Source organism: Odocoileus virginianus, chromosome 3 (assembly GCF_023699985.2).
Source record: "Odocoileus virginianus isolate 20LAN1187 ecotype Illinois chromosome 3, Ovbor_1.2, whole genome shotgun sequence".
NCBI lineage: Eukaryota > Metazoa > Chordata > Mammalia > Artiodactyla > Cervidae > Odocoileus > Odocoileus virginianus.
In genome coordinates, this window is record NC_069676.1 from 3,095,968 (window position 1) to 3,117,139 (window position 21,172).

At 41.9% G+C, this 21,172-nt stretch overlaps 1 protein-coding gene across 1 annotated transcript; it reads left to right on the forward strand.

The window, feature by feature from the left end:
• The first annotated feature begins 17,251 nt into the window (after positions 1–17,251).
• LOC110126438 (RNA-binding protein with serine-rich domain 1-B-like) lies at positions 17,252–18,332 on the forward strand. The gene is made up of 2 exons (XM_020876096.2): positions 17,252–18,063; positions 18,140–18,332. The coding sequence occupies exons 1-2, from the start codon at positions 17,252–17,254 to the stop codon at positions 18,330–18,332; spliced, it is 1,005 nt and encodes a 334-aa protein (XP_020731755.2).
• The last annotated feature ends 2,840 nt before the right edge of the window (positions 18,333–21,172 follow it).

Consider the following 21,172-nt stretch of genomic DNA (forward strand, 5'->3'; position numbering starts at 1 on the left):
ATATTAGGCTGAACACCCCACATTTGATGGGAGCAAATTAATAATATTAATATTTGGTGGGACTCCTTTTCTTAGGGTGGAGAATACATGTCCCTTAGAGTCTTTCCATGGGGGCGCATTCCAGCACTCTCTTTGTCAGCCATGAACATTCAGGCTGAGCCACTTCGTCCCAAGAGTGGCCTTTGGCCAGGGATCAGCGTCTCAAAGGGACTGTCTTTCTCAGTCAAGGACCTTGGCGGCAGGAGGGGCTGGGGCTCACAGGCTCATTAACTCTAGGATCCTCTGGAACAGAGTTTGTGTATCCTGCTGGTGGATACAACAGGAAAGATGCATGATTCTCTCCTCTGTCTTGGAGGGGGAAAGTAGATATTAGAGAGGCAAAGAAGAGATAGAATATTCAGAATCCATCCATCTAAATGAGATGGATGAAACTGGAGCCTATTATACAGGGGGACGTAAGTCAGAGAGAAAAACACCAATACAGGATATTATTAACGCTTATATTAATGCATATATACGGAGAGTGGATACTATGTCAGCATCTGACCCCTGCTCTGCTCTCAGAGAGGAGAATGTCCCCTCATGTACAGCACGGCATATGCCCACTACCACTCTGCCGCTCCGCCTGTGGAAGCCCTGCAGGGCTTGTTCCAGGCTGGCGTGCCAGACTAGGGCACAGTGAGAACCAGAAGGTTGGTGTGCACGCGAGAGTCACAGTGCTGAGACCTCACTCTCAGTGTCGCTGTGACAGGAGCAGTCTGGCTTCCCCTCCTTCTCACTGTTTCAGATCAGTCCCGTGGGGGACCTCTGGGGAGGCTCTTGTCCTGGGGCTTTGCACCTATTCCCTTCCATCCTGGTGAAAAACAATGAGGAAAAGCATGTTTTTCCCCTTGCCTCTTTGGTTTCACAGTAGTTAGTCAAACTTCAGCACTTGGGGGCAGAAAGCGAAGTGTGGGGGGGACAAGCCTATCATGGCATTGGGAAATCTGTCCCCCGTGTCTGTGACTGACATCCCTGCCCAGAGCTCATGTTGTGTCACCACTGCTCTGATAGACTTGGCAGGTTTCAAATCATCTTAGGACTCTTCAGCATGATGTCAAATGATGCTCTAGCACTTAGGCAAAAAATAAACATCAGTTATTGATAGTGGCATACGTAATCAAGATGTCAGTTTTTTAACTCAAAAAGTTATTTCAAATTTATCTTAGCAAGAACCTAACTTTACATCTTAAAGAATCAGGAAAAGTAGGAAAACTAGGCCTTCCATGTGGTGCTGTGTTAAAATATCTGCCAATGCAGGACACACAAGAATCGTGGGTCAGGAAGACCCCCTGGAGCAGGAAATGGCAACCCCCTCCAGTATTCTTGCTTGGAAAATGCCATGGACAGTGGAGCCTGGTGTGCTACAGTCCATGGGGTCCCCAAGAGTCAGACCCAACTGAGCAACCGAATGCTCACACGCACACAGGGAAAACTAAAATCTATCAAACAGAATGAAACACTAGAGATTAGAGATAAATAATCCAGGAGAGAAAAACAATATTCAAAGCCATAAAAGTTGGTTCTTGGAAAAGATCAACAACATTGACAAAGCTTTAATCACATTGACTGAGAAAGAACAGAGAAGACTCAAACTATTAAAATAATAAATGAGGAAATCCCTGATGGTTCACTGGCCAGGATTCAGTGCTCTCACTGTGGTGACCCAAGTTCAATCCTGGTTCAGAAAGTTAGATCCTGCAAGCTGTGTGGCCTGATCAAAAGATAAAATAAGAAATGAGTGTGTGGACATTACTCCTGAATAGACAGAAATCGAAATAATTGTATAAAAATACTAAGTCCAGCTACACAGGAACAGATTAGATAACCCAGATGGTATGAATAATTCATGGAGATGCTCCCACCAAACTGAATCATGAAGAAATAGAAAATCTGAATAGACTAGTAAGAAGATTGAATCAGCAACCCAAAAAGTCCAACAAAGATCAACCCTGGACCATATGAATTCAATGTTGAATTCTACCAAACATAAAATATTAGTTAAGGATAATCATTTACAAATGCTTCCCAAAAATGAAGAAAAGGTAACACTTTCTAACTCATTCCATGAGAACTGTAGTATATCTTTTTACCAAAGGGAGACAAAGACATTACAAAAAAGAAACCTCAGATGAATATCTTCATGAAGGCCAATAAAAATATCTTCAGCAAAATACTACCAAGTAGAAAGAGTAGGAATACAAGGAAACTTTAATATGATACAGGCCATGAAAAATCCACAGGTGACATCTCACTCAATGAAGTCTGAAAATATTTTCCGTAAGACTGTGAGCAAAAGACATCGGCCTTTGCTGTTTCTAATCAAATAGCACAGGAATTCCTAGCCAGAGCAATTAGGCAAGAAAAAGAAATACCGAGGCATCCATATAGGGAAGGAAGAAATAAAGTTATCTCTGTTCAAACATGACATGAACTTGTACATAGAAATTCCTAAAGATTACACACACAAATTAACATACCCACACAGAATACACAAACATACACACATTCACTTTCAGAGACAATAATCAGTGAATTTGGCAAAGTTGCAAGATACAAATCAGCATAAAAATCACTTGTGTTTCTGTACATCAACAACGAACAATACAAAGAGGAATAAAATTCTTGGGAATAAACATAGCCAATGAGGCAAAAGACTTGCACTCTGAAAATTACTAAAAAAAAATTAAAGGAGACATGATTAATGAAAAGACGTTCCATGTCATGGATTGGAAGACTGATTCTGCTAAATGACAATACTAACTGAAGTGACCTACAGGTTCCATTCAACCCTATCAAAATTCTGATGACCTTATTACAGAAAGCGAAACATTTATTTGACTCTCAAGAGTCAAGATCTCCATCTTGCACTTGATTTTACAAGGTGTTTCCAGAGGATAATGTTCAAACTGCTTGATGGAAATACGTTAGCTCCAATCTTTGGGTGGATTTCGGGGTGCCTGTTTACTGCTCATTTCAATATTTTAACTGGTCAGACTGTGTGCATGCATGTCCACCCACTATCGATCTGGTGGCATCTCCTTCTGCACCCTTCACACTGCTCATCTCGTGCCTCATCTTTCAAAGCTCCCAACAGGAAGCTTTGAAAATTTCACACACGCCCCATGACGACAACACTTCTCAAGTCAGTGGTAAGAACATAGCCACCCTAAGGACTACAAGCTCTGGGTTCAGGCCCATCTGCTCATTTAGGACACACTGGTAACATGAATGAGGGTGTAAACTGGTGATTGTCTGAGATGACAGGCCTCAGGCCTGCCATGTGGAAGACCTGGGTTCAGTCCCTGGGTTGGGACGATCTCCTGGAGCAGGGAATGGCTACCCATTCCAGTATTCTGGCCTGGAGAATTCCATGGACTGTATAGTCCACGGGGTTGCAAAGAGTCAGACATGATTGAGCAACTTTCACTTTCACGTTCATGGACCTCAGAACCACATGTGTCCAGAAGTCCAGAAGTCAACACTGGCAGGAAAAGACAATGTAAAATTCCTGGGAATAATCCTACCAAAGGAGGGGGGAAACCTGTAGTCAAAAAAGTATGACAATGATAAAAGAATTGAAGAAGACACAAAGAGATGGGAAGATATTTTGTGTTCATGGATTTGAAGAATTGATATAGTTAATTAAATTGTTAAGTATGTTAAAATGAACATCCTACTGAAGGCAATCTACAGATTCAAGGCAATCCCCATCAAAATACCATGGCTCTGTTTTCATAGAGTCACAGATGTAGACAATTAACTTATAAATACCAAGTGGATAAAGAGGAGAGGGACACACTGGGAGATGGATTGACACAAATTACTATCTATAAAACAGATAACTAATAAAAACACTACAGCATAGGGGACTCATTACTCTTTAATGACCTACACAGGAGATGCATCTAAAAAACAGTGTGCATATGTATATGAATAACCGATTTGCATACAGCTGAAACTAAAAGTACATTGTAAATTAATAATACTCTGTAAAAGAATGAGTTTTAAAAAGAACGTACGAAGACAAAATTATTCATTAAAAAACCAATGGCACTTCTCACAGAACTAGGACTAATAATTTTGAAATATTAAAAAAAAAAAGACACTAAATAGTCAAAACAGCCTTGAGATACAAGAAAAGAGCTGGGGCAATCACTGTCCGTGCATGACAGTTAATCTTACTTGTCAACTCGCCTGGGCCAACGCTTGCCAGATGGGTGGCTAAGCACTGTTTCTGGGTGTACTCTTGAGGGTGCTTCAGGCAGAGACTAGCATTTGGTTCCGGTAGATGGAGTAGAGAATGCCCCCTCACCCATGTAAGCATGTGTTTCCCATTCTCCTAAAGGCTGGAATCGAACCCAAAGTGAAGGAAGGTCAATCCACCCTCACTCTCTGAGCTGGGATATCCATCTCTTCCTACCCCTGGGACATCAGAACACCTGGTTCTCAGGACTTCAGACTTGGACTCAATTATGCCACCAGCTTTTCTGCTTCTCCTGCTTGGAGATGGCCATCTCTGGGACTCCTCTATCTTATAACCCTGCGAGTCAATTCCTATAATAAATTTTTAGATCTGTGTGAAAAGTTATGGTGAAATGATCGTGTTTATGTCTGAAGTGGATCCGTGTGACTAGAATCGCAAATGAATTTTATCAAGAAAGGACTTAGACCCCTAAGCTGCAGTTGCTGGTTTATTGCTGTGTATCACTCAGAAGATGACATCTTGCGTAAGTGTAGTTAGTGGGTGGATTTTAACTCTTTCAGGAGGTAAAGGTTTAGTATTTGAAAAATGTATTACATAAATTGGTCTGGATTTGGCACTGGATAATGACCTTCACCTTTCTGCCCTTGTAGACTACAATTTGAGAGACATTTTTCAAGGGACAGAGCAGGACAGAACATTCGAATTAGTTGAGACCTTCCCCATGTATGGTAGTCTTCTGCCTCTATTTTATTCAAATTTCACATTTTAATTTCACAAAGAAAGCTCAAAAGCGATGCCCAACTTCACAGAGGAAACAGTGAGAACATGAAACAGGCCAAGCAGAAAACCAGCATAAGCTCTAGACTCCCTGTGAGACAGACCAGCTGCCTCTTCCAGAGGCCAGTGACTTGAACAGACCTCGGGCCGAGAGCGAGTTCAGGGCAGCCAGTGGGAGGAGACCTTGGAGAACAGGAGCCTGCAGGGACTCCAGGTGAAGGAGAACTGGTGCGTCCTTTGGATTCTACGAACGCCTTAACAACAATTGCACCCGTGGCTCAGGTGGATCCCTGGAGCAGCCTAAGGGTGGGTGAGGGTCTGCATACCAGCCCTCATAAAGCCCAAGCAGTGTCCATACCCGTCATGGATGAGCACAGGAATGGGCCTCGGTCTCTCACAGCCCCTCTGCAGGAAACAGGTTACTTTTGGAGATATCAAGAATCAGACGCAGGTTGTGAAGAAAGCAGAGGAGAATCTGACTCTGGTCTTGATGGCAGGTGGGATTGTCATGGAGGCAGAGAGAAAGAGGAACCAAGAAAGACCAAAAGACCCTGAAAAAAGAGTGGACAGGCTACACTGGTGCTGAAGGAAAGGAGAGTAGGGTGGTCCTTGAGAAATGTGCATCTGACCGATTTCACCTTCACCAGCCTCTCCTTGCAATGTCCATCTGATCTTCAAGCCTCATGGGAAACCTGTTTGTATTTCCCATGATTGGTCTTCATTTTTATACTAAGATCTATAGGCTAATTGAAACTGAGGGTCTACTTAATATTTAAAGTTACATTTGTTTCTTCTTGTAGATACACTCAAGGAAGAGATGATACCTATTCAAATGAGAATATAAAATCTGATCCCATAAAGTATTATTTTATTAAGATTGGCTTTGTATCTGATTTTAACAAAATCCAGCAATACTTTTCTTCTCTGTCACTCAATTCAGACATAGATAATTCTTTATACTAAGTTAAGTCCTTTAGTAATTCACAAGTTGCCATTTCTAGTATGTTGGAAATTTATGATTTAAGAGGATGAGGAAAATACATAACAAATATTAAAAAGTTGGCTAAACCATCATTTAGAAGTAATTTACAACTTTTTCATCTAATTTGAATTAGTATTTTAAATGTGCATTGTAAAAGTTAAGGAGTTACAAAGACAAGTGGGAAAACCATGTATAACTTTGATATTTTGTCCAAATATAAACCTTTACACTAAGTGTCAGTTGGTCAGACCAAACAGACAAGGTACAATAAAGTGTGGCGAGAAGCCTGAGTTCTAAACTGACCTTTGTGGACTAGAGGAGTGGCCGAATAATAAAGATGTGCTTTGCTTTGTGGTTGTTTAGTCGCTAAATCATGTCCAACTCTTTAAGACCTCAAGGACTGTAGTCTGCCATGCTCTTCTGTTATTGGGATTTCCCAGACAAGAATATTGGAGGGAGTTGCCACTCCCTTCTCCAGAGAATCTTTCTGACCGAGGGATCAAACTTGGGTTTGATCTTCTGCTTGACAGGCAGATTCTTTATCCCTGAGCCACCTGGGAAGCCTCAAGGATGTGCGTACTGTGTACTTAATTGTGGAGGAAATGGCTAGATTTTTATCAACCATTTGTCCTCTGTAGTGCATTTCAAACAGATGCAGTAGCTGTTTTTCCAGAGCAGCGCATTTATGGGTTTGCTGATCTAAAATAAAGTCAACAGTATTATTAATGGAAATCAAATGAATGCTCCCCTTCTGTCAAGGATGTGCAAACACATTACATGTATCTCATCTAATCCTAACACCTTCTAAACATTAAGCTCACTTTCTAGAAGCAAACAATGAAACTCCAAAAAGTTAAGTCTTTACATAAGGTCACACAACTACCCTTTGGTAGAGGCGGACACAGAGTTTTATTACCATTATCATTTTTGTCAGTGAATGACTCATTTTTAAAGGTGTGGTTTATTTGTCAGCTTGTGGATGTTCTACCAGGAGAGGAAAGCAGAGAATAACCACCTGAAATGACACTGTATGAGGTCCTTGAGCTTTTCCTTCCAGAATATTTCCTGGGCACAGACATCCTATATCCTATGAGAAGTTACCGTATGAGACTAGAGGTCTCTTCAAAAACACTAGAGATACCAAGGGAATATGTCATGCAAAGATGGGCACAATAAAGGACAGAAATGATATGGACCTAACAGAAGCAGAAGATATTAAGAAGAGGTGGTAATAATACACAGAACTATACAAAAAAGATCTTAATGACCCAGATAACCACAATGATGTGGTCACTCACCTAGACCCAGACATCCTGGAATGTGAAGTCAAGTGGGCCTTAGGAAGCATCACTACAAACAAAGCTAGTGGAGGTGATGGAATTCCAGTTGAGCTATTTCAAATCCTAAAAGATGATGTTGTGGAAATGCTGCACTCAGTATGCCAGCAAATCTGGAAAACTCAGCAGTGGCCACAGGACTTGAAAAGGTCAGTTTTCATTCCAATCCCAAAGAAAGGAAATGCCAAAGATTGCTCAAACTACTGCACAATTGCACTCATCTCAAACGCTAGCAAAGTAATGCTCAAAATTCTCCAAGCTAGTTTTCAACAGTACATGAACCGAGAACTTCCAGATGTTCAAGCTGAATTTAGAAAAGGCAGAGGAACCAGAGATCAAATTGCCAACATCCACTGGATCATAGAAAAAGCAAGAGAATTCCAGAAAACCATCTACTTCTGCTTTATTGTCTATGCCAAAGCCTTTGACTGTGTGGATCATGATAAACTGTGGAAAGTTCTTCAAGAAATGGGAATACCAGACCACCTTACCTGCCTCCTGTGAAACCTGTATGCAGGTCAAGAAGCAACAGTTAGAAACGGATATCGAACAACAGACTGGTTCAAAATTGGGTAAGGAGTACGTCAAGGCTGTATATTGTCACCCTGCTTATTTAACTTCTATGCAGAGTACATCATGTAAAATGCCTGGCTGGATGAAGCACAAGCTGGCATCAAGATTGATAGGAGAAATATCAATAATCTCAGATATGCGGATGACGCCAATCTAATGGCAGAAAGGGAAGAGGAACTAAAGAACCTCTTGATGAAGGTGAAAGAGGAGATTGAAAAAGCTGGTTTAAAACTCAACAAGGTATCTAGGGTGAAACAGATCACCAGCCCAGGTTGGGTGCATGAGACAAGTGCTCGGGCCTGGTGCACTGGGAAGACCCAGAGGGATCGGGTGGAGAGGGAGGTGGGAGGGGGGACTGGGATGGGGAATACATGTAAATCCATGGCTAATTCATTTCAATGTATGACAAAAACTACTGTAATGATGTAAAGTAATTAGCCTCCAACTAATAAAAATAAATGGAAAAAAAAATAAAACTCAACAAGGAAGCTGTGGTACATATATACCATGGAATATTACTCAGCCATCAAAAAGAATTCATTTGAACCAGTTCTAATGAGATGGATGAAACTGGAGCCCATTATACAGAGTGAAGTAAGCCAGAAAGATAAAGACCATTACAGTATACTAATACATATATATGGGATTTAGAAAGATGTTAATGATAACCCTATAGGCAAAACAGAAAAAGAGACACAGATGTACAGAACAGACTTTTGGACTCTGTGGGAGAAGGCGAGGGTGGGATGTTCCGAGAGAACAGCATCAAAACATGTATATTATCTAGGGTGAAACAGATCAGTAGCCCAGGTTGGATGCATGAGACAAGTGCTCGGGCCCGGTGCACTGGGAAGCCCCAGAGGGTAGAGAGGGAGGTGGGAGCGGGGATCGGGATGGGGAATGCATGTAAATCCATGGCAGATTCATGTCAATGTATGACAAAAGCCACTACAATACTGTAAAGTAATTAGCCTCCAACTAATAAAAATAAATGAAAAAAAAAACCCTCAACATTCGGAAAAACTAAGTTCGTGGCATCTGGTCCCATCACTTCATGGCAAATAGATGGGGAAACAGTGGAAACAGTGAGAGACTTTTTTGAGGCTCCAAAATCACTGCAGATGGTGACTGCCTCCGTGAAATTAAAAGAGGCTTATTCCTTGGCAGAAAAGCTATGACCAACCTAGACAGCATATTAAAAAGCAGAGACATTACTTTGCCAACAATGGTCTGTCTAGTGAAAACTATGGTTTTTCCAGTAGTCATGTATGGATGTAAGAGTTGGACCATAAAAAAGCGTGAGCATTGAAAAACTGATGCTTTTGAACTGTGTTGGAGAATACTCTTGAGAGTCTCTTGGTCTTCAAGGAGATCAAATCAGTCAGTCCTAAAGGAAATCAGTTCTGTATATTCACTGGAAGGGCTGATGCTGAAGGTGAAACTCCAATCCTTTGGCCATCTGATGCAAAGAGCTGACTCATTAGAAAAGACACTAATGCTGGGAAAGATTGAAGACAGGAGGAGAAGGGGATGACAGAGGACAAGATGGTTAGATGGCATCACTGACTCAGTGGATGTGAGTTTGAGCAAGCTCCAGGTGATAGTGAAGAACAGGGAATCCTGGTTTGCCTCAGTCCATGGTGTTGCAAAGAGTCAGACACAAGTAGTGACTGAGCAACGACAAGTAGTGAGCCTAATTATCACAGCATCAGCGTCTTCCATCTAGAAACTATTCTTTTCTTTCTAACCAAGTATGAAAGGATGATAGAAATGTCATCAGACATACAAGTTCTCAAAGTCATAACTACATAGAAATGCATGTGAAAGATTTTGGATAAAGTACATAATAAAGTAGAGAGATTTTCATTGATTTATGAAATGAAACTGATTAGATATCTTGGTGATATTTGGTGAGCATTTTAAAAAGAGGAAAGTTAACCATCTCTCTCTCTCTTTAGTTGCTAAGTCATGTCCGACTCTTGCAACCCCATGGACTGTATGTAGCCTGCCAGGCTCATCTGTCCATGGGATTCTTCAGGCAAAAATACTGGAGTGGGTTGCCATTTCCTTCTCCAGGGGATCTTCCCAACCCAGGATCAAACCCAGGTCTCCTGCCCTGCAGGCAGTTTCTTTACCGACTGAGCTACAAGGGAAGCCCAAGTTAACCATCAGTTCAGTTCAGTTCAGTCGCTCAGTCGTGTCTGACTCTTTGTGACCCCATGAATCGCAGCATGCCAGGCCTCCCTGTCCATCACCAACTCCGGGAGTTTACTAAAAACTCATGCCCATCGAGTCAGTGGTGCCATCCAGCCATCTCATCCTCTGTCATCCCCTTCTCCTCCTGCCCCCAGTCCCTCCCAGCATCAGGGTCTTTTCCAATGAGTCAACTCTTCACATGAGACATGATTAATTATATGTCTACATTGTATCAAGAGTGGAGGGTGGGGGTACACAGTGATGACCTTCTATCAAAATTCTCACTTACAAGGCCAGAAATACAGACATCCTCTTAAAGCTGCTCGTTTTCTGCAAAATTATAACCATAATTCTCTCTTCCCTTCAGATCCCTTAATCAGTGTGCAGCCAGACCTGTGTTCCAGGATTCGGGAAAATTCCAGAAGAAGGAAAGCCCATCTGCTGCTTTATTTGTGTTTCATGCACAGGGAGAGAAATTTCCAATCAGACAGGTAGAAAATAAGCTTGCACTTTATGGCAACTTCCCCCCCCACCCCCCTGCCCGCGTGAATACTCTCAATAATAAGAAAAGCAAGGGGCTTGGCATCAGGGCCAATATGCACCATTGCTCTCAATATGCTTCCACTCATTCGTTCAACATCTTCATATTTTAATCACTATTGTTTCCCAATTATGTGTAATCTCAGGTCGGCCTGTGGTCTTCCTATTAGGCTTCACTGCAACACTGTTTCCAGGGGGAAATCTCATTCTGAAGTCTCATCAGGGACCATGCTAAAGCCTGCCATAAAATATAACATATATGATCATCAAGGCAGCCTGTGGGTGCCTTGAAAGCTTGAGACTTAATACTTTTCACACCCAGATGATAAGCACAGAGCAGGTACATATAAATTAATACAGAAATATTTTATTACCTTATGTACCAAGACCTGAATACTGCACAACTTATCAAGTGTGCATAACTAACACCAGGGCTCTACCATTTGGAATATTATAATATAGAAAAGAATCACATAAAAAAGAAACAGACATCAGTCTAATTTAAATCACAACCTACAGACCCTAAATGTAGCTGTTGCTTGAAATAGAGATTTATTTTTTTTTCCATTTATTTTTATTAGTTGGAGGCTAATTACTTTACATCATTACAGTAGTTTTTGTCATACATTGAAATGAATTAGCCATGGATTTACATGTATTCCCCATCCCAGTCCCCCCTCCAAACTTAAATACTGAAAGAAAACACATTACTATAAAATATTAAATGGAGAAGGGTTACAGTGCTTCAATTTTCTAAAATATTAAGTCTATTGTAATGATCTGAGTTCTTTCATCAATACTGGGTAATTCCACTCACCTTAAGAGTAGAATTCATTGCATTTTGATCACTTGTCAAATAAATATTCTCAGGTATGAACAAGATATATATAAAAATAACTCTCTTGTTCATGGACTTACTGAAGGAATTGTAACATCAAATAAGTGTTTAAAACAAGAGACATATAGAGGAACACAGGACTAGAGGTCTAGAATAAACAGACACGATTTAGTGGGTGCCACACATGTCTCCAAAAGGACAGAGAGAGAGGCCAGGAGAGGTGTCAGCTCTGTGAAGCGAGACTGGGTAGCTGGGGAAAAGAGATGTGAATGAGAATTACCTTGCTTGTGTTAGGACTTTGTACTGTTGCATGAGAGTCAGCCATAAAAAACAATAGGAACTTTTGGGGAGGAGTAGGCAGACTATTGCCTATTTGAATAAATACAATTGAAACAGAGCCAAGTTCATTAATTTACATATTTATGACTGATCTTGTTTCACAACAGCAGAGGGGAATAAATGCCACAAAGACCACATAGCCTGCAACACTGAAGTTACTTACTACCTGCTATTTTACAAAGAAAAAAAAATTAAGCCTGATTTAGGGAGGTGTAAATTTTTTTTAAATTCATCAATAATTAAGATATCACCTTCACAAATATATAAGACAATAGAAATCCACTCAGACACCAAGTTACTTCTACTCAATCAAATTATTTTCAAATTTTATATAAAAGAATTGTACAAGACTGGTCATAGAAAAATGAAAAAGTAGAATGTGGAGACATTTGTTCTACCAGATATCAAGTTATATACAAAAAGCAGCCCATAGGAATCAGGGTAAACAAAAGAGGATGACCTGGGAGGGCTGGGTACACTTTCCTTCTTAGTATATGTATGAATAAGGAATCTTTGACTTTGACTTCACCAGGAAAATTGCAGAAACCGTGGCAGGACACATCTTAGGATGAAGAAGACACTGGGACAGTAGAGACAAAATTGGGGGGAAATCCATATCCTTGTCGGGATCGCTGAGCCAGCATTGACCCACAGTGTGCTGAAGATCCAGACTGCCTTACCTTACCAGATCTGTCTTACCTGTAACTGAAAGTATTCTTCCCAGGTTATGAATGGAGACTCTTAATCTTGTACCTGAGTGTGACATCAGGGGCAGTTTGTATGCACAATGAGAGGAAAGGTGACCACGTTTTAAAAAATTAAAAAACAGGCCAAATATGGAGAATTTCTGAAAATGAAATGCTGAGTCTTTGCTTTTTCCCCAGATGCAGAGAACTGTATCCAGTGCCCAGCTCAAGAGCATCCAAATAGTGAGAGAAATTGCTGCCTCCCTAGGGACTTGACCTTTCTGGGCTTTGATGACCCTCTGAGGGTGTCTCTGGCCTGCACGGCTCTCTGTTTATCTGCCATCACAGCCGTGGTTTTGTGGGTCTTTGTGAAGCACTGAGACACCCCCATAGTCAAGGCAAATAACCAGGCTCTCAGCCATGTCCTGTTCATCTCCTCCTCCTGTGTTTCCTCTGCTCCTTACTCTTCACTGGTCGTCCCAGCACAGCCACCTGCATCCTCCGACAAATCACACTTGGAGCTGTGTTCACTGTGGCTGTTGCCCCCGTTTTGGCCAAAACCCTGACTGTGATCCTGGCATTCAAGGCCAGGAAACCGGGAAGAACTGTGCAGCAATTGCTGGTAACAGGAGTTTCTAACTAAGTCATTCACTCCCTTGTGCTCCCTGATCCAAGTGACTCTCTGTGGAGTCTGGCTGGGAACCTCGCCCCCTTTCCTTGAGATGGACACTCATTCTGAGCCCAAGGAGCTATTATTGCGTACAACAAGGGCTCAGTCACTGCCTTCTACTCTGTCCTGGGATACCTGGGCTCCTTAGCCCTGGGAACACTTTCCCTGGCTCTCCTGGCTGGGAACCTGCCTGACACCTTCAGTGAAGCCGAGTTCCTGACCTTCATGCTGGGGTTCTGCAGCGTCTGGGTCACCGTCCTCCCTGTCTGCCACAGCATCAAGGGCAAGGTCGTGGTGGCCGCAGAGATCCGCTCCACGCTGGCCTCCAGTGCCGGGCTCCTAGGCTGCAGCTTTGCCCCCGAGTGCTACATTATCCTCCTGCGACCCGAGAACTCTCTGAAAGTTGTAAAGAATTTAAGTTCCCAGGGAAATAGACATTAGGTTTTACCTCATGAGTCTCTATCTCATTTTTAGGATTTTGAAAAATAGAATATTTAAATACTATATATGATTTGTAACATCTGAGTGCATTATGTCAAATTTACTATTACATCATATGTTCATTCAGATATTTAAAAACAACCAAAATTGCTTTACCTCTGTTTACGGGTAACCTACCCTCTCTTTTTAAAAGTATCAGTATATAACTACACTCAGTCCTCAAGACTCACTCATAGGCTTTCTGTTTTAGGCTAATGACACACCTCAAAGCTTTTGCTATTGAATCCAACCATTTCTTCCATCATTAAATATGCAGTAAGCACAGAGTCTATGTTTTCAGCCTCTCCTCCATCTTAGTAACCATATTTTATACCTAAGAACTTCTCAAAGCACTCTTAGTTGTATCTCCCCTGGGTATTTTGCTTGTTTGTTTGTTTGAGTCAACTGACAGTGTAAAAATTCATACTGAGTTAAATATATAGGTCATACGTAGCGTCTTTGTGCTTTCTTCTGACTCTTTTAGTGCTTTAAATTTTCAATTTTATTTTTAGAATAAATTTTGAATTAATGTAGATTAAATCTATAGTGTATTTTCCTTAAGTCATTGATTTTTCTAACTTATTTAAATGCTAATTGCATCACATAGTAAGCTCCCTTGTATACAAGGAAGTGTTTCTGCACCCTCTGTATCAGTCATTCTGTTGGTTTGTTTTTTAAAATTCTCTTTCCTTCAATAACAAAATTTACATAATGTCGCTGCATATCACCTTTTTCATATTTCCTACCATGGTTCTTTTTTTTTTAAAAAGTTCTTATTTCTCCCTTAAAAATGTCTATTTCATGTGAATTTGACAATCAACCTTCCCATTTTTTAAAAAATATATTATAGTTCTAACTTTACTGAACTGAATCAAATAGTTTGGGTAAAAGTTACAATATGGTGATCACTGATAAATTTGACATTTCCCTATCTAATCAAAGATCTTATTTCATATTGCTTTATCATTTTTATTTTTTCTATGTATTTGTTTAAACTCCATGATTTTTCTTTTGTTTTTCCTTCCCTCTGCTTACTTTGAGTTTATTTTGCTCTTCTAATTTCTTTAAAGTGAGCTCTCATATAAAGAATAAACTTAGATCACAGTCTTTTAGTGACTTCACCAAGTTCTATTTTTTAATTGGTAATTTATTTATATTTGTTTAATGTTTAGTTTTATAGAGACATAATTTTTTTAATTGCACACTTTTAGTATATGCAGCTTGATTAGATTAGACATATAATACACCCATGATATTACCTATACAACCAAGGTGCTACATATAACCATCACCATCAAAATTTTCTCTATGTTCTGTGTGTGTATGTTTTTGGTAATAACACTTAACATGAGATCTATCCTCTTAATGTATTTGAAGTGCACAGTACAGTATTGTTAACTACACAAGAGACCTCTAAAAGATATTCATCCATTCTAGGTAGATACCACATTCTCTTTACCTATTCATCTCTTTTCCTTATCCTTGACCAAAACACTTTAGTTTACATCTTTTGTAATATGATGTCCATAATTTCTTGAGATTCTCACCTGACTCCCAGTTGCAAACAGTCAGATCTACATTCTCAGTCTTTATCATCAGGAAAGCTACCTAATTCTTCACCCAACCACTGGGAAGGATCTCGCTATATGTGGAAAGTGACCCAGCATAGGAGCTGAGTCATGCCAAAAGTGTCAGGGAATCCAGAGCCACATGGTTGCACTGAGAAACTCAGCCTAGATCACCTAGGATCTGGTCAGGTGGGAAAAGTGCCTGTAGTGGGTAGTGGGGGCTCATATACATGAAGCACTCCATCCTCCAGCTGCCTCCAACACGGGTAAAAGCGTCAGCTTCATCTAGGCCAACAGGCAAGACCCCAGGGCTCACCTCTGTCTCACCTTACTTCCCCTGGCACCCTACTCAGTGAGGTGAGTGGCACCACCCACACACCTACCCCAGGGTAGCAAACAGAGGAGGCCAGTTGTCTTCTGATGGACATTGGTGTTGTCTGCACATGTTGGCTGCTGTGAATATAGCCTGTTTGAAAGACCAGTTTTCCCAGCTTCAGTGAAACCTTAGAAGCAGTTGTGGTGAAAGTCAGTAATACAACTCACTGCTATTTCCTTTCAAGGAAAGAACACAGTGCCCCAAATTCTTTTCCTGTAGCTTTTATGAAATATATGTGTGTGTTAGTAACTCAGTCATGTCTGACTCTGACTCTTTGCGACCCCACAGACTCTAGTCAACCAGGCTCCTCTGTCCATGGGATTCTCCAGGCAAGAATACTGGAGTGGGTTCCCATTTCCTTCTCCAGGGGATCTTCCCAACCCTGGGATCAAACCCGGGTCTCCTGCATTGCAGGTGGGTTCTTTATCACTGAGCCACCAGGGAAGCTCTCATGAAATATATATATATATATATATATATAGCTCTCATAAATAAATATATATATAGTGGAACAAATCCTTCCATAAAAACCAAAAGGGAAAGGAAGATACATTGTTTCCTTCTTTGAAAGTTAGACTGTTTGCAACTTCAAAGTAGCTTTAGAAGGACCAAGGCTACAGGTGTGTTTTACAAGTCACTAGATGCCTTAGCAACTTCATATATCTTTCTTTTCCTGAAAGAATGTAACCAGAAAGCAAGTTTGGGTGCCTCACACACTGTGAAATATCACAGCATCAGAGTTTGGAACAGAGAGAGTTTATTGCAGGGCCATGCGAGGAGGTGGGTGGCTCATGAGTTTAAAACTCCTATGTCTGTGTTTGTGGATACAGATTCAGGAACCTCTCCAATGCCTTTGATCTGACAGAGGGTGTGTCCTCTGGATTGGGTTGTCCCCTGATTGGATTGTCCAGTCTCTTCCCCTATAAAAGGAGAATCAGAGGCAGAAGTCAGTAGACTTTTCAGCAAGTCACAAGCTGCCTGCATCTCAGGAGTGGTCAGAGGACAGCTCTTGGAACTGGGGGAACCTGCATAGACCAAATTTCCAAGCCAGACTCTTCTGGTGAGTGTGGAAACCACATGGATGGCAAGAGAGTGTTCATTTATATGCTTTTTACTTCTGTGCAGTCTCTTAAATATAGCAAGTAGTGGCCCTTATAATAAGAAATTTCCTTATTAAAAATTATTTCTTTGATGTTAGTATTAAGAAATATTCCACATTTTGTACAGTTCTGTGTATGAACCTTTCTTGGGATAATAAGCCAGTTTGTTTTTTTTTTTTTTTTTTTTTAATAAAATCACTCCAAGGTAGAAGCAGTATTTGCTCAGGCTGTTTGAATAGTTCTCTCTGGAAAATGTTTTACTCACAAAGTGCTTGGTTTATTTGTTTGCTTTTCTTTCTTTTTAAAAATTCAGTTCTCTGCTCCATATGTCATCAGTTTGGCCTTCCCCAATGTCTTCATCAGTTGTTATTAACGTTTTTCTTTCCCCTTTCTTCTCTTCCTTCATATCTCCCTCTTTCTCTCTTCTGTCTCTGTGATGGCCTTATTGATTATTATAGTGCTTTATTGTACCAAACACTAGAAAGCATTTTTCACTCCATCAACTCTTTCTCTCTAGATACTAAGGAGCACGACAGAGAGAAGATGGCACCTTCTCCCAGCGGACGCAAAGAGAGCTCTGATGAGCTGTCCAAGGATGGCTCTAGAGATAAAGCCGGCCCCAAAGAGTCACGAGAGAAGGACCGTGGCAGAGCTAGAACTCGAAAGTGGAGCAGCGCTTCCAGTGGTAGGAGCAGCTCCAGATCTCGGTCCAGCTGTAGCACCGGCTCGGGCGCCAGCAGCGGCTCCAGCTCGTCTTCAGCATCCAGCCGCTCCGGACGTTCCAGCTCCAGCTCCAGCTCCAGCTCCAGCTCCAGCAGCTCCCCTGGCTCTTTGAGGCCTTCTCGGCATAGAAGAGGCAAGAGACAGCGTTCTCACTCCAAACAACCCGAAAGAGACGGAAAGGAAAGGAGAAGGCACAGCCTTTCCCCTAAACCCACCAAGGTGCACATCGCAAGACTCACCAGGAACGTGACCAAGGACCACATCAGGGAGATATTCTCCACCTTCGGGAAAGTCAGAGTGATTGACATGCCTACAGAGAGGATGCACCCCGGTCTGTCTGATGCTTACGTGGAGTTCGAGACTCCAGACGAGGCTGAGATGGCGATGAGGCACATGGACGGAGGACAAATCGACGGCCAGGAGATCCGGGCCACCGCCGTGGCGCCGCCCCGGCACCTCGGCCCTCGCAGGAGAATGCGGTCACCGGCCGCCAGGTGGCGCAGGCCACCCTCATGGAGGAGGCGAGGGTCGCCTTCCGCTCGGCTCAGGCTCCGGTCCCGGGAGCGCCGGCCACCCCGCTTCCCCCGCCGCCCCCTCCCCCGGAGCCGCTCCAGCTCCAGCTCCTCCGGAAGGTGAGGGCAGCAACTGAGGCCTGTCCCAGGGCAGCGGAGTCCCCGCCGCGGTGGTGTGGGGTCGTGCCCTCCACAGTTCTGGCTGGAAAACTCTGGTTCTAGTTCCTGAGAATCTGTTTAACGACAAAGCCAGCAGCGAGGAGCAGAGCGGCAAGGCGGTGCAACAGCCCCAGCCCGGGAAGACGTTTTCCCGTTTCACAGATGACCTGAGGCCCAGGCCTGTCGCCTGGTCCTGCCCCAACCTGTCCGCCTGCAGAGTCCAGCAGTGATGCCACTCCTGTTAGCCTGGCCCTGCTCTCCTGCTAGGGGTCCTTCTCTGACCTCTAGAGTCAAATACCTCCTGTGATCGGCCCAAAATGGTTCTTTCCACATGTGTACATACATACACACACACACACACAGCTCCCTTTCTCTCTGAAACTGGTAAGTTGAAAGCCAGCTCCACAAGGTCCCTATAGAACCACCCCTACCCTGTGGATTATGCGGATACTCATGGTGGGCCTGCAGGTTACCTTGGCAACATGGCCTTGCTTTTTCGGCTTTTTTTGTATAATCTGTACTATAAAATTTCTGTTTTGTAGCTTTGTAGTATTTTAGATACTGTTGTGTCTATACTTTGTTGTGTACAGTAAAAATAACTGTGTTGAAGAAATCTAGGATTAAAGTGGAAAAAAACACCTTTTCTCTCATCAACATTCAAATAAACTGGGGCAATGAGTTTGTTCAATGAATTTCTGAATCATAGATTTTAGTCCACACCTTGGCATGTAATAAGTGCTCTGTAAATGGGAGGATCAATTGATTTTCCTTCAAAACCAGGAAATAATGAGTGTTGAAAGGGGTAGTGTTAATAACTACGGCAGGACAACAGGAATAAAATGATAGTTTTAGTTTTTCACTCAAAAACATCTCTGAAGACAGCAATGATTGATTTAAAACAAAGAGCGTACTGATTAGGTTTACATTTGAAGTAGATTATTGTGATTAGAGTGTTAAATGAATTAAGAGAGAAAGTATGTGAAATCATAGTGACTGACAATTGATTGCAGTCTACTGCCAAACAGGTGGTATCATTGTGTAATTCGAGTGACTTTCTGAGAAAACTTTAGAAAATATTTTTGGAGTTTGAATGTTTTCTTTTTTTTTTTCCATTTATTTTTATTAGTTGGAGGCTAATTACTTTACATCATTGCAGTGGTTTTTGTCATACATTGAAATGAATTAGCCATGGATTTACATGCATTCCTCATCCCAGTCCCCCCTCCCACCTCCCTCTCCACCCGATCCCTCTGGGTCTTCCCAGTGCACCAGGCCCGAGCACTTGTCTCATGCACCCAACCTGGGCTGGTGAGCTGTTTCACCCTAGATAATATACATGTTTCAATGCTGTTCTCTTGAAACATCCCACCCTCGCCTTCTCCCAGAGTCCACAAGTCTGTTCTATACATCTGAGTCTCTTTTTCTGTTTTGCATATGGGGTTATCATTACCATCTTTCTAAATTCCATATATATGTGTTAGTATACTGTAATGTTCTTTATCTTTCTGGCTTACTTCGCTCTGTATAATGGGCTCCAGTTTCATCCATCTCATTAGAACTGATTCAAATGAATTCTTTTTAATGGCTGAGTAATATTCCATGGTGTATATGTACCACAGCTTCCTCATCCATTCGTCTGCTGATGGGCATCTAGGTTGCTTCCATGTCCTGGCTATTATAAACAGTGCTGCGATGAACATTGGGGTGCACGTGTCTCTTTCAGATCTGGTTTCCTCGGTGTGTATGCCCAGAAGTGGGATTGCTGGGTCATATGGCAGTTCTATTTCCAGCTTTTTAAGAAATCTCCACACTGTTTTCCATAGCGGCTGTACTAATTTGCATTCTCACCAACAGTGTAAGAGGGTTCCCTTTTCTCCACACCCTCTCCAGCATTTATTGCTTGTAGACTTTTGGATAGCAGCTGAATGTTTTCTTTCAACAAAATATCTGAGCTCTTTAGAAGGGCAAAGTGAGTAAGTGAGTCTGTCAATGTAAACCATTAAAACTCACATTACCCTTCTCTTCATAGGGTATTCAACTTAGTGAGAAAATCAATAAAAAATGAAGAGATGTTAATACACATACAATTCAAAATTAGAAAACTAATAGAGAAAATGCAATATTTATTTTGATGACTGGGTCTGGAATGGTCATCCTGTTCAAACGATGTTTTGCAGGAAGACAGAAAGGTGCCCAGGACTGGTTCAATGGTGGCAGGCGCTCCGAGGCCATAGCAGCAATGCTGGGTCCCCCTGGAGGTGTTCCTAGAAGTGTTTTCAGGAGCAGCACATGCTCTCACCACAGAGCCAGGACAGGTTCAGTCTGCATCCATCCCTGAAATCTCTCTCATCTCCCTCAGCTCCGGGGAATCGGGCTGAAGTAACCAAGTCCATGATGGAGAAAACTTGAGAACCCAAACGAGTTTATAAACTCTTTATTGTGGCTTGACCTTCGAAATCACAGGAGAAAACCTGAGGAACTACTCCCTCAGTGGGGAGAACTTACCAGACTTAGCACAGAGTTAAATCCAGAGGCTGCTGACAGAAGGAACAGCTGCCCACCCACTCACCCTCTGTCCTGTTTCTCGGTCACTCTTTGTCCCTCTGGAGTCAGCCTTCTCTCTCCACTACTGATAAAACCATTTCATCAAAACTGTACAAAGAGTTCCAGAAAATGTCATTCTTTTCCTTCCTGATACTGTCCCCTGGGGACTTCTGTAGCATGACACCTTTATTCCATGCTCTGTGTGTTCAGTGAAAACAATTATGATGTTTACTAAATGGAGTGTTTATAAGTAAAATGAATTGTTTATTTAATAAGCAATGATGTGTTTCTTGAATAATGACTGTGATGGGCCCAACACTGAGGTAGACAAGTTTCAGTGACTCAGACCTATTTTTGGTCAGGGCAACAAGCTTGCTGGCAAGTCATTTTCAGCAGAAATTGTTTCCAAAAAACAGGTTCCTTCTTAAGAATCAAAATTCAAATCTAATTTTTAAGAATATCCATGTAGGGCTTCCCTGGTGGTTCAGTGGTTAAAAGTATGCCTGTCAATGCAGGGCACGAGGGT